The sequence below is a fragment of the Hemitrygon akajei genome, chromosome 8, assembly GCF_048418815.1.
Source record: "Hemitrygon akajei chromosome 8, sHemAka1.3, whole genome shotgun sequence".
Classification (NCBI taxonomy): domain Eukaryota; kingdom Metazoa; phylum Chordata; class Chondrichthyes; order Myliobatiformes; family Dasyatidae; genus Hemitrygon; species Hemitrygon akajei.
In genome coordinates, this window is record NC_133131.1 from 169,724,707 (window position 1) to 169,739,212 (window position 14,506).

The 14,506-nt window shown below is 44.9% G+C and overlaps 1 protein-coding gene across 3 annotated transcripts in view; it reads left to right on the top strand.

The window, feature by feature from the left end:
* The window catches only part of plcd1a (phospholipase C, delta 1a), a 150,881-nt gene that overhangs the window by 71,194 nt on the left and 65,181 nt on the right, over window positions 1–14,506 (top strand). For all 3 annotated transcript variants that reach the window (XM_073055050.1, XM_073055049.1, XM_073055051.1), the window contains exon 2: window positions 13,837–14,001. In XM_073055050.1, coding sequence (XP_072911151.1) covers window positions 13,837–14,001 — 165 coding nt within the window. The remainder of the gene's footprint in view (window positions 1–13,836; window positions 14,002–14,506) is intronic.

Consider the following 14,506-nt stretch of genomic DNA (forward strand, 5'->3'; position numbering starts at 1 on the left):
ATGGTTAGGAAATGGGGAATAGAGAGGGGAGGGAGCAGGAAACACCAGAAAGGCATTCTGTACTTGTAACAACAATAATCAATAAACCCATTGTTTGGAATCAAATGGCCTTGCCTGGTGTTTCAGTGCTGGGTGTGTATGCACGTTTCACCTCCTGTCCCTGGCCCTCCTCTGCCACCTGTCCCACAGCCCTACAAACTCGTTCGTCGCTCCACCCAGACAAATACAGTCCTGTGCAAAAGTCTTAGGCACCCTAGCTACATATATGAGCCTAAGACCTTTGCACAGTACTCTGTCATGCAAAAATAGAGAGGTCATCTTCATGGATTCAGAAATGTGATAGTGGAGGGGAAGAAGCTGATCTTAAAATGCCAAAGTGTGTCTTCAGGCTTCTGTACCTCGATTCTGTTGGTAGTAATGAGAAAGGGGCATGGCCTGGGTGGTGAGGGTCTTTAGTGATAGATGCTGCTTTCCTTGAGGCATCACCATTTGAGGATGTCCTCAGTGGAGGGTAAGTTAGTCCCATTGTGGAGTTTACAATCCTCTAGCTTTTCCATTCGTGTGTATTGGTGCCTCCATGGCAAATGGTGATGCATCCAGTCAAAATGCTCCCCATGCTATGTGTAGAAACTTGCCAGAGTCTTAGGTGACATACCCTGTACCACAGGGTAGTAGGCGAGGTGATTACATAGGTAGCTGATACATTAGAACAAACCCTTTGGCCCACCACATCTCTGCCGACTATGATGCCAATCTAACTAACAGGCAGGGAATAGATGTGCCCATGCTCTGTACCCTGTCTGTTCACATGTCTATGAAATGATGCCAATGTGTCTGCTTCCACCATCTCCCCTGGCAGCAGTATGTACCTTGAACCTACCAGTTCCTGGGGGGCGGTGGGGGGGGTGTGATTATAGGCAATGAACTGCCAGAGGAAGTGGTAGAGGTGGATGTCGTCACATTTAAAAGGCATTTGGACAGGAGCATAGATAGGAACAGTTTAGAGCAGAGGTTCCAAACTTTTACCATTAAGCAAGGGGTCTGACCCCAGGATGGGAACCCTTGGTTTAGAGGAACATAGGCCAAATGCAGGTAAATGTGACCAGCTAGATGGGCATCACGGTTGGCATGGATCAGGTGGGTCAAAGGGTCTGTTTGTATGCTGTGTGACACGGTATTCTTGTGTCCTCAGTATCATCATTGCCTCAGGATCAGTGCCATGGTCAAGGGAGAGTGTGGGGACGCACCCAGGAAACATTGGCCTCAGAATAACCATGTTGAAATTGAAATGGACTCCTCCCCGAAACGAACACCTGTGACTAGGCCCAGGCTTCCTTGCTTCTAGTATTTGGCATTGAAATTGGAATTGGATTATTATTGTCATATGTACTGAAATACAGTGAAAAGTTTGTCTTTCATACTGTTCAAAAGATCAGATCATTACACAGTGCAGGAGGTAGAACAAGGCAAGACAATTACAGAATACAGAATAAAATGTAATAGCTACAGAGAAAGTGGAGTGCAGATAAACAACAAAGTGCAAATTCAGTATGAGGTAGATTGTGAGCTCAAGAGTTCATCTTATACTAGAAGACCATTCAATAGAACGTAACTGCACAGTTCAGGCCTATCCGCCAATGATGTGTCGACCTTTTAACCTACTCTTAACAGCATCCTAATCCTTCCCTTCTACTCTACATAGCCCTCAATTTTTCTGTCATCCATATGCTTATCTAAGAGCTTCTTAAGTGTGTGAAGTGTGTGTGTGTGTGTGTGTGTGTATATATATATATGTGTGTGTGTGTTTATATACTTAATAGCCTTGTAACAGCTAGGCAGAAGTTCTTAAGCCAGGTGGTATCTTCTGTCCAATGGGAGAGGGCAGAAGAGAGAATGTCCAGGGTGAGTGGAGGGTCTTTGATTACGCTGGCTGTTTTACTGAGGCAGTGAGAAGTGTAGACAGAGTCCATGGTGGGGGATTTCTGATGGTGGACTAAGCTGTATCAGTGACACTGTGTTTTCTTGTAATCACATGCATGATCATTATGAGGTAGATTGTGAAATCATGAGTCCATCTGATTGTCTAATAACTGCCCCTGACCCAGATTTGTGAATCTCTCCACCAAGGAGGGTGGTATCTTATTACCTTGCTTCTAGAGGATTGTTCGGAGAACTGAATACATTTCCTTGGGATAGGCAGGCAGCCCCTTGCCTGGCCAATGGATCTCCACATACTCTCTGTATTGGTGGCCGCTGGCCTGTCGACAGGTGGGGTTGCTGTAGCCTTCAGCTGGTGGGCATGCCGGAAGTTTGCGAAGAAGAGGCCCCAAACTGGGGCAGCAGAGGCCGAAACCGAAACTGGCATGGCCCAGTCAAAAGATTGGAGAACGGAAATCATGGATGTTGAGGCCGTTAGCCATGATCTAGAGAAGAGGGAGTCGGATCTGGAAGTGAAGAACCAGCATGCAGATGAGGAAAGCCTGGAACTGAGGGCTGGTTATCCAGCACTAGAGCCAGGAGATCTGGAACTAGAGTCTGGGAGCCAGGATTCGGAGACTGGTGGTACAGAACTAGGGGATGGAGGAAGTGAGCAGGGTGTTGGGCCTCAGGAACTGGCAGCCCAAAGGCAGATTCCTGAGCCACTTGTGTGCCACTTCCTTCCTGAGGTGTTGAGTCCAACAAAGAGCCCAGCGGGTGAAAGCGGGAATCCTGGAGATGAAAGAGTGAAAAATGGAAGTGAGGAGGAAGAAACGAGTGGAGATGAGCAGAATGACGAAGGGAGGTCTGAGGGTGGTTCAGATAATGCCACAAAGCCAAGAAGAGGTCGAAAATCCACCAGAGACAGGAAGAAAAGTCATCGGGAGGGACACAGGCATGAGAGGGGATTTTCTGGAGTTAGGAAAACAGTGCCCGAAGCTAAAAAGGTGAAGTCAAGAATTTTGGAAGAGAAGTTCTTTAAACTTGTAAGAAACACAGAAGGCTGGAATGGCAATGCACATCAAGTAGATGAAGGTAAAAAATGCTAATATAAATAGATCTGTGAGAGTGTGTATGAGAGAGAGAGAGAGTAAATGTATAAGCAGAACATCAACTGTTCATACGTTTACATCAATGCTGTCCAACCTGTTGTGTTCCTCCATGATTTTGTGAATAAGTATATTGGTACACATGATGTACCTGTATCAAAATTTTTATGTAAAATAAACTCAGTGGTCACTTTATTAGATACTTCCTCTACCTAATAAAGTGGACACTGAGTGTGTAACTTTCAATGTGTTGTGTATTCAAAGATGCACTTCTACACACCACTATTGTAATACATGGTTATTTGAGTTACTGTCACTTTCCTATCAGCTTGAACCAGATTGGCCATTCTCCTCTGACCTCTCTCATTAACAAGTATTCTTACCCACAGAACTGCCGCTCACAAGATATTTATGTTTTTTGCATCATTCTCTGTAAACTCCAGAGACAGTGGTGTGAAAAATCACAGAAGACACTCAAACCACCCTATCTGGCAATCATTCCACAGTCAAAGTCACTTAGATCACATTTCTACCCCGTGCTAAAGTTCAGTCTGAACAACAGAACCTCTTGACCGTGACTTATGTGAGTTGCTGTCACATGATTGGGCAGTTGGATATTTGCATAAATGAGTTGATGTACAGGTAAATCTAATGAAGTGGCCACTGAGTGTAGTTTGGAATATTCTTTGGAATTGTGTTAAGTTTAAGCCATATTACTAAGGTAAAAGGACTCTCACTCGTATACTAACACTGATTTGGCAGTTCGTGGGCATGGCTGAATTCATCCCTCTCCTCCCCCTCTCTTCCCCCCACTTCGGGGCTTAAGTCCATCATCAACATAAAAGTCTCTTTCATTGAACTGCCTTGCATCCTTGCCGGTATAGAAACATAGAAAACCTACAGCACAATACAGAATAGATTGAGTGAACTCGGTGTTTTTTCCTTGGAGTGATGGAGGATGAGAGGTGACCTGATAGAGGTGTATAAGATGATCAGAGGCACTGATCGTGTAGATAGTCAGAGCCTTTTTCCCAGAGCTGAAATGGCTAGCATGAGAGGGCACAGTTTTAAAGTGCTTGGAAGCAGGTACAGAGGAGACGTCAGGGGTAAGCTTTTTATGCAGAGTGGTAAGTGCATGGGATAAGCTGCCGGTCGCAGTGGTGGAAGTGGAAACGATAGGATCTTTTAAGAGACTCCTGGACAGATACATGGAGCTCAGAAAAATAGAGGGCTATGGGTAACTCTAGGTAATTTCTAAGGTAAGGTCATGTTTGGCACAGCTTTGTGGGCCAAAGGGCCTGTATTGTGCTGTAGGTTTTCTACGTTTCTATGAATCCACACGATCAATGCCTCTCATTATCTTATACACTTATATCAATTCACCTCTCATCCTCTGTCGCACCAAGGAAGAAAGGCCGAGTTAAATCCTTATAAGGCATTCTCCCCAATCCAGGCAACATCCTTGTAAATCTCCTCTGCACCCTTTCTATGGTTTCCACATTCTTCCAATAGTGAGGCGACCAGAACTGAGCATAGTACTCCAAGTAGGGTCTGACCAGAGTCCTATATAGCTGCAACATTATCTCTCAGCTCCTAAATTCAATACCACAATTGATGAAGGCCAATGTGCTGTATGCTTTCTTAACCACAGAGTCAACCTGCGCAGTAGCTTTGAGTGTCCTATGGACTCGGACCCCAAGATCCCTCTGATCCTCCACACTGCCAAAAGTCTTACCATTAATACTATATTCTGCCATCATATTTGACCTACCAAAATGAACCACCTCACACTTATCTGGGTTGAACTCCATCTGCCACTTCTCAGCCCAGCTTTGCATCCTATCAGTGTTCCGCTGTAACCTCTGACAGCCCTCCACTCAATCCACAACACCCCCAACCTTTGCGTAATCAGCAAATTTACTAACCCATCCCTCCACTTCCTCATCCAGATCATTTATAAAACTCAGGAAGAGTAGGGGTCCCAGAACAGATCACTGAGGCACACCACTGGTCACTGACCTCAATGCAGAATATGACCCGTCTACAACCATTCTTTGCCTTCTGTGGGCAAACCAGTTCTGGATCCACAAAGCAATGTCCTCTTGGACCCCATGCCTCTTTAGTTTCTCAATAAGCCTTGCATGGGGTACCTTGTCAAATGCCTTGCTGAAATCCATGTACACCACATCTACTGCTCTACCTTCATTAATGTGTTTAGTCACATCCTCAAAAAATTCAGTCAGGCTCGTAAGATACAACCTGCCTTTGACAAAGCCATGCTGACTATTCCTAATCATATTATACCTCTCCAAATGTTCATTACCAGCCACTGAAGTAAGACTCACTGGTCTATAATTTCCTGGGCTATCTCTACTCCCTTTCTTGAACAAGGGAACGACATCCGCAACCCTCCAATCCTCTGGAACCTCTCCCATTCTCATTGATGATGCAAAGATCATCGCCAGAGGCTCAGCAATCTCCTCCCTCGCCTCCCACAGTAGCCTGGGGTACATCTCATCTGATCCCGGAGACTTATCCAACCTGATGCTTTCCAAAACCTCCAGCACATTCTCTTTCTAAATATCTACATGCTCAAGCTTTTTAGTCCACTACAAGTCATACTTACAATTGCCAATGTCCTCTTCTGTACTGAATACTGAAGGAAAGTAGTAAGTAGCTCTGCTGTCTCCTCCGGTTCCATACACACTTTCCCATTGTCACACTTGATTGGTCCTATTCTCCCACATCTTATCCTCTTGCTCTTCACATACTTGTAGAATGCCTTGGGGTTTTCCTTAATCCTGTCCGCCAAGCCCTTCTCATGGCCTATCTTGGCTCTCCTAATTTTTTTTCTTGAGCCTCTTCCTGCTAGCCTTATAATCTTCTAGCTCTCTATCATTACCTAGCTTTTTGATCCTTTCGTAAGCTCTTCTTTTCTTCTTGACTAGATTTACAACAGCCTTTGTACAGCATGGTTCCTGTACCCTACCATCCTTTCCCTGTCCCATTGGAATGTAGCTATGCAGAACTCCACACAAGTATCTCCTGAACATTTGCCACATTACTTTCATACATTTCGCTGAGAACATCTGTTCCCAATTTATGCTTCCAAGTTCCTGCCTGAGAGCCTCATAGTTCCCCTTACTCCAATTAACTGTTTTCCTAAGTTGTCTGTTCCTATCCCTCTCCAATGCTATTGTAAAGGAGATACTATCTCAAAAATGCTCTCCCACTGAGAGATCTGACACCTGACCAGGTTCATTTCCCAATACCAGATCAAGTACAGCCCCTCTTCGTGTAGGCTTATCTACATATTGTGTCAAGAAACCTTCTTGAATACACCTAACAAACTCCACCCCATCTAAACCCCTTGCTTTAGGGAGATACTAATCGATATTTGGGAAATTAAAATTTCCCACCATGCCAACCCTGTTATTATTACACCTTTCCAGAATCTGTCTCCCTATCTGCTCCTCAATGTCCCTGTTACTATTTGATGGTCTATAAAAAAAAAATCCAGTAGTGTTATTGACCCCTTCCTGTTCCTAACTTCTACCCACAGAGACTCCGCAGAAACTCCCTCCATGTCTTCATCCTTTTCTGCAGCTGTGGCACTATCTCTGATCAACAGTGCCACGCCCTCACCTCTTTTGCCTCCCTCCCTGTCCTTTCTGAAACATCTAATGCCTGGCACTTGAAATAACCATTCTTGTCCCTGAGCCATCCAAGTCTCTGTAATGGCCACAACATCATAGCTCCAAGTACAGATCCACGCTCTAAGCTCATCTGCTTTTTTCATAATACTCTTGCATTAAATTAGACATGTCTCACACCCTCGGTCCTAGCGCATCCCTTCTCTATCAACTGCCTATCCTCCATCTCGCACTGTCTCCAAGCTTTCTCTATTTGTGAGCCAACCACCTCTTCCTCTGTCTCTTCAGTTTGGTTCCCACCCCTCAGCAATCCTAGTTTAAACTCTCCCCAACAGCCTTAGCAAACCTCTCTGCCAGGATATTGTTCCCCCTGGGATTCAACTGCAACCCGTCCTATTTGTACAGGTCTCTCCTGCCCCAAAAGAGGTCCCAATGATCCTCACCCACGCAAACCCTCAGCCACGCATTTATCCTCCACCTCACTCTATTCCTATACTCACTGTCATGTGGCACAGGCAGTAATCCCGAGATGACTACCTTTGTGGTCCTGCTTCTCAAATTCCTTCCTAACTCCCTGTAGTCTGCTTTCAGGACCTCCTCCCTTTTCCTGCCTATGTTGTTGGTACCAATATGTACCATGACCTCTAGCTGTTCTCCTTCCTACTTCAGGATATCATGGACACACTCAGAAACATCCTGGACCATGGTACCTGGGAGGGATACAGCCACAGGGGTGCTCTGTAGCCTCTGACTCCTGTCCTTCCCTCTCCTGACTGTTACCCTCTTATCTGTCTCCCCAGACCTCAGGTATGTACAGACTACGTGAGATTCTCAGTGATGTGTATGCCGAGGAATTTAAAGCTGTTCACCCTCTCAACCCCAGATCCATTGATGTCAATAGGGGTGAGCCTGTCTCCGTTCCTCCTGTAGTCCACAACCAACTCCTTTGTTTTTGCGACATTGAGGGAGAGGTTGTTTTCTTGACACCACTGTGTCAGAGAGATGACTTCTTCCCTGTAGGCTACCTCATTATTATTTGATGTAAGGCCAAATCAATGTAGTGTCATCAGCAAATATAATTAGCAGATTGGAGCTATGGGTGGCAACACAGTCATGGGTATGCAGGGAGTAAAGGAGCAGTAATCTAGGCCAGCATTTTGAAGATTAGCTTTATTTATCACGTGTACATTGAAACATGCACAGTGCAAGACTGTGCTGGGGCAGACCGCGAGTGTCGCCACACTTGCTGCACCAGCATCGCAGCTCATAACTCACTAACTCCAACCCATACATCTCTGGATTGTGGCAGAAAACCTGGGCCCCCGGAGAAACCCACCTGGTCACGAGGAAGAACGTACAATCTCCTTAAGACAGCAGCAGGAATCAAACTCCAATCGGTAAACACTGGTGTTTTAAAGTAATTGGACTAACAGCTATTCTACTGTGATGCCTTAGCTAGAAACAGGTGGGGGTGGGGGGTGGTAGTAGTATATAACACAATCTAGAAACCCTGTTCAACTGAGCTCAAGAACGTATGAGGATGTATCAGTTTCTTCCAGCGGCTGCCCATTTCCTCATCTGCTGAGACCCTGAGTGTAAACCTGCTGCTGTGTTTGTTTATAATGCAACAATCTTCGTGTTTCAAAGCAACACACACAAAATGCTGGAGGAACTCAGCAGGTCAGGCAGTATCTACAGAGAGTATCTACAGTATCTACAAACAGTCAACAATTCTGCCAAGATCAGGACTGGAAAGGAAGGGGGAAGAAGCCAGAAAGAGAAAGAGAAAGTGATATGTAAAGGCAGGTGGGTAGGAAAGTTAGAGCTAGAGAAGAAGGAATCTGATAGGAGAGGAGAGTAGGTCATAGGAGAAAGGGAAGGAGGAGGGACACCAAGGAGAGGTGATAGGCAGATCACAGGAGAAGAGGTAAAAGGGGAGCCAGAGTGGGAAATGGAAGGGGGGGGGGGGTGGTTGGAGGAATTATCAGAAGTTGGAGAAGTTGATGTTCATGACATCAGTTTGGAGGCTACCCAAACAGAATATAAGGTGTTGCTCCTCCATCCAGAGAGTGGCCTCGTAGAGGAGGCCATGAACTGACATATTGGAGTGGGAATGGGGATTGGATTTAAAATGGTTGGCCACCAGGAAATCCTGCATATTGAAGATAGAGCAAAGGTGCTCAACAAAGCGGTCCTCCATTTTACATTGGGTCTCACTAATGTAGAGGATGCTGCATTGGGAGCATGGGATACAGTAGATGACCCTTATAGATTTGCAGGTGAAGAGTTGGCTCACGTGGAAGGACTGTTTAGGGTCCTGAAAGGAGGTGAATGGGCAGGTGTAGTACTTCTGCTTGCAAGTGTAAGTACCAGGAGGGAAATTAGTGGAGAGGGACGAATGGGCAAGGGAATTACAGAGGGAGCGATCCCTGTGGGTAGTGGAGAGGTAAAGATGTTATTGGTAGTAGGATCCCATTGAAGATGGTGGAAGTTGTGGAGAATGAAATGCTGGCTATGGATGCTCATGGGGTGGCAGATGAAAACAAAAGGAAGTCCATCCCTGTTGAGGGGTAGGGGCAGGAGATGGCATGAAGGCAAATGTCTGGGAAATGAAGTAGATATGGGTGAGGGCAGCATCTATGGTGGAGGAAGGGAAATCCCATTCTCTGAAGAAAGGGGACATCTCTGATGATGTGGAAAGGGAAGTCTCGTCCTGGGAACAGATGCAATAGAGATGAAGTAACTGAGAAAAGGAAAGCATAGATCTGTGGTGCAGAAGGGAAAGAGAGAGAAGAGAGGAGCGGTAGTGATGGGGGATTCACTAGTCAAGGGTACAAACAGGAGATTCTGTGGACATGAACGGGACACACGGGTGATATGTTGCCTCCCAGGTGCTGGAGCCAGGGACATCTCTGATCGTGTCCACAGCATTTTAGAGAGGGAGGGAGAGCAGCCAAATTGGTACCAATGACAATGGAAGAAAAAGCAAAGAGGCCCTGAAGAGAGAACTTAAAGAACTAGGTGGAAAGCTGAGAAGTAGGACCTCTAGGATAGTAATTTCTGGATTGCTGCCTGTGCCACGTGCCAATGAGGGTAGAAACGTGGTGATAATTCTGTGGCTGAGAAGCTGGTTCAGAGGGCAGTGCTTCAGGTTCTTGGACCATTGGGATCTCCTCTGCAAGAGGTATGATCTGTACAAAAGGGATGGGTTGTACCTGAACCCGAGAGGGACCAATATCCTTTCGGGCTAGTTTTTTAGAGCTGTTGGGGAAGGTTTAAGCTAATTTGGCAGGGGGTGGAAACCGGAATAAAAGGACTCAGGATAGGACGGTTGGTAAAAAAGCAAAGATAGCGTGCAGTGAGGCTGTCAGGAAGGGCAGGCAGGCGATGGAACAAAATTGCAGCCAGAGGGATGAGAATTAATGCATTAGGGATGCAGAGTCAAGAAAGATAGCAAATACAGCACTCAAAGTGTTATATCTCAGTGCACAGAGTACAAGATATAAGGATATAAGGTGGATGATCTTGTTGCACATTACAGATTGTCAGATATGATGTTGTGGCCATCACTGAATTGTGGCTGAAGGATGGTTGTATTTGGAAGCCGAATGTCCAAGGTTACACGTTGTATCAGAGGTATAGGAAGGTAGGCAGAGGGGGTGACGTGGCTCTGCTGGTAAAGAAAGGCATCAAATCAGAGGAAAGATGTGAGAAAGGATCAGAAGATGTTGAATCCTTCTGAGTTGGGTTGAGAAACTGCAAAGGTAAAAGGACCCTGATGGCAGTTATATTCAGGCCTCCCAACAGTAACTGGGATGTGGACCACAGATTACAACAGGAAATAGAAAAGGCGTATCAAAAGGGCAATGTTATGATAGTCATGGAGATTTCAGCATGCAGGTTGGAAATGGATCTCAGGAGAGTGAGTTTGTTGAATGCCTAAGAGATGGCTTTTTAGAGCAGTTTGTCGTTGAGCCTGCTAGGAGATCAGCTGTACTGGATTGGGTGTTAAGTAATGAACCGGAGGCGATTGGGGAGCTTAAGGTAAAAGAACCTTTAGGAACCAGTGATCACAATATGATTGTGTTCAACTTGAAATGTGATGGGGGGGAAGTAAAGTCTGATGTAGCAGAAATTCAGTGGAGTAAGGGAAATTACAGTGGTATGAGAGAGGAGTTGGCCAAAGTAAATTGGAAGGAGCTGCTGGCAGGGATGTCAGCAGAGCAGCAATGGTGTGCATTTCTGGGAAAAATGGGGAAGGTGCAGGACATGTGTATCCCAAAAATGAAGAAATACTCCAATGGTAAAATAGTACAACTGTGGCTGACAGGGGAAGTCAAAGCTAATGTAAAAGCAAAAGAGAAGACTTACAACAATGCAAAAATTAGCGGGAAGATAGAGGATTGGGAAGTTTTTAAAAACATACAGAGAGCAACTAAAACGATCATTAGAAGGGAAAAGATGAAATATGAAAGCAAGCTAGCAAATAACATCAAAGTGGATAGTAAAAGTTTTTTCAAGTATGTTAAAAGAGAAATGAGAGTGGATATAGGACCACTAGAAAATGAGTCATGAAAAGTAATAACTGAATTAAATGAGTATTTTGTGTCAATCTTCACTGTGGAAGACACTAGCAGTACGCCTGATGTAGTGTGTGAAGGAAGAGAAGTTCGTGCAGACTCTGTTACAAGAGAAAAGATTATCAAAAAGTTGAAAGACCTAAAGGTACATAAGTCACCTGGACCAGATGAACTGCACCCTAGGGTTCTGAAAGAGGTAGCATCAGAGATTGTGGAGGCATTAGAAATGATCTTTCAAAAATCATTGGACCCTAACATGGTGCCAGAGCACTGGAAAATTGCAAAAGTTACTCCACTCTTTAAGAAAGGAGGAAGGCAGAGAAAGGAAGTTATAGACCAGTTAGCCTGACCTCAGTGGATGGGAAGATATTAGAGTCATTTGTTAAGGATGAAGTGATGGAGTACTTGGTGACACAGAACAAGATAGTACAAAGTCAGCATGGGTTCCTTCAGGGAAAATCCTGCCTGATGAACCTGTTGGAATTCTTTGAGGAGATTACAAGTAGGATAAAGGGAGTGCAGTGGATATTGTAAATTTGGACTTTCAGAAGGCCTTTGACAAAGTGCCACACATGAGGCTGCTTACCAAGTTAAGAACCCATGGTATTACAGGTAAGTTACTAAAATGGTTAGAGCATTGGCTGATCGGTAGGAAGCATTGAGTGGGAATAAAAGGATCCTTTTCTGGTTGGCTGCCCGTAATGAGTTGTGTTCCACAGGAGTCAGTGTTGGAACCACTTCTTTTTATGCTTTATATGGATGATTTGGATGATGGAATAGATGGCTTTGTTGCCAAGTTTGCAGCTGATACAAAGATTGGTGGAGGAATAAGTAGTGTTGAGGAAAAGGATAGGATGCAGAAGAACAGATGGATTAGGAGAATGGGTAAGAAAGTGGCAAATAAAATACAATGTTGGAAAATGCATGGTCGTGCTCTTTGGCATGGAAATAAATGTGCGGACTATTTTCTAAACGGGGAGAAAATCCAAAAATCTGAGATGCAAAGGGCTTGGGAGACCTTGTGCAGAACACCCTAAAGGTTAACTTGCAGGTTGAGTCGGTAGTGAGGAAGGCAAATGCCATGTTTGCATTCATTTCAAGAGGTCTAGAATACAAGAGCAAGGATGTGATGCTGAGGCTTTATAAGGCACTGGTGAGGCCTCACCTTGAGAATTGTGAACCGTTTTGGACCCTTCATCTTAGAAAAGATGTGCTGGCATTGGAGAGGGTCCAGAGGAAGTTCACAAGATGATTCCAGGAACGAAAGGGATATTATACAAGGAACGTTTGATGGCTCTGGGACTATACTCACTGGAATTCAGAAGGATGGTGGGGGGGGTGGGGGGGAATCTTATTGAAACCTTTCGAATGTTGAAAGGCCTAGACAGAGTAGATGTGGAAAGGATGTTTCCCATGGTGGGAGAGTCTAGGACAAGAGGGCACAGCCTTGGGATAGGGGAGTGTCCTTTTAAAACAGAGATGCGGAGAAATGTCTTTAGCCAAAGGGTGGTGAATTTGTGGAATTTGTTGCCACGTGCAGCTGTTGAGGCCATGTTGTTGGGTGTATTTAAGGCAGAGATTGATTGGACATGGCATCAAAGGTTATTGGGAGAAAGCTGGGAAATACGGTTGAGGAAGAGATAGAAAAAATGGATCAGCCATGAGTGAATGCTGGAGCAGACTCGATGGGCCAGATGGTCTAATTCTGCTCCTGTATCTTATGGTATTATGCTCTAAGGGCTTGGAGCATATAGATTAGTTTTGAAGGGATGATGGTATTGAATGCAGAGCTGTAATCAATGAAGAGTATTCTGATTTATGCATCTTCGCTGTTGAGATGGCCCAGGATTGAATGAAAACCTAATGAAAGGTCATATGCTGTTGTGATATTAGGTAAATTAGAGCTGGACAATAGTCATTGGGGCAGGTTACTACATTCTTATTGTTCACCAGTATAACTGAAGCTTGTTTAAAGCAGGTGGGTACCTTCAGACTGCCAAAGTGAAAGGTTAAAGATCTTAGTAAATATCCCAGCTAGTTGATTAGCACATGTCTTTAGTACTTGGCTAGGTACACTGTCCACTGTATAAACTAGATGCTTTTTTGATGGGTTAGGGTACTCTCAAGTCGACCTCAGAGGCAGGAGGGCCAGGGGTTGTGGGAGTTCGTGAAGGTGCCTCCATCTCCTGTCAGTCAAAGTGACCATAATGAGTGTTGAGCTCATCTGGGAGTGAAATCTTGATGTCACCTATGATGCTTTTTCTTAGAGTATGTTAACAGGTTCGCACAGCATTGTGGGCCGAAGGGCCTGCACTGCACTTTAGTGTTCTATCTCAATTATTGGCGTTTGTTGCCCACTTTTGCACATTAATACCCTTACACAACCCTTCACTGTTGTCGCTGGTCCTACTAACTCCTGACCGCTTACCCCTCCTCACCAGTTTCTCACTCTCCACTTGCCCACCCATCCCTCACTTCCTCCCTTCCTTCCTTTCTCTTCCCCTTCACTACCCCCATCCTCCACTTCCCTTCATGCCATCTCTCTGACTGATGTGACCTTTCTGTTTTCCTCACAAGGCTTCATCGAAGATGAAGATATTAAAGCCATGCTTAGGGGTAGTCACATGCAGAAGATCAAATCTAGCTCTTGGATGAAGTCACGCTTTTATAAGCTCCAAGATGACTGTCAGACGGTGTGGTACGACTCCCAAAAGATCCTGAAGTCAGCCAGGAATCAAATCTGTGAGTATTGCACATGTCTTGGGAGAGGTAGTGGAACAGGGAGCATGCTTAAAGAAAATTTCCAAAAATATTTGTCCATGGCACCAATAATGCCAATAATTTAAATGCCATCCAAGATCAGAGATGAGAGCCAATTTCGCTCGTTCTCTGTGATCTTCACTCCTCTCTCCAGGTCACGGAGCCTTTCGCTGTTCTATTGTTGTGTCAATTTAAATGCCAGTCCAGATAGACTGAAAAGATAGGATGTGGGTTGGGACAAGAGCTGGTTTTGCTTGTTTTCTGCAATGGTCACTCCTCTTTCCATGGTGCTGAGGTTATGAAGACTGTCCCAATTGCTCTACTCCATGCTCATCAATAAGATGGACTACTAAGCAAGTCTTTCAGCTGCTCGGCTGCTCTGGGGTCTGGATCTGAGGACTCATTTTTGGTTCAGAATGCTGTTGTTTGCTTCAATTATTTGCATTTAGTTTTTTTTCTCTTGTTGGTCTTCCATTTTTATTTTTAG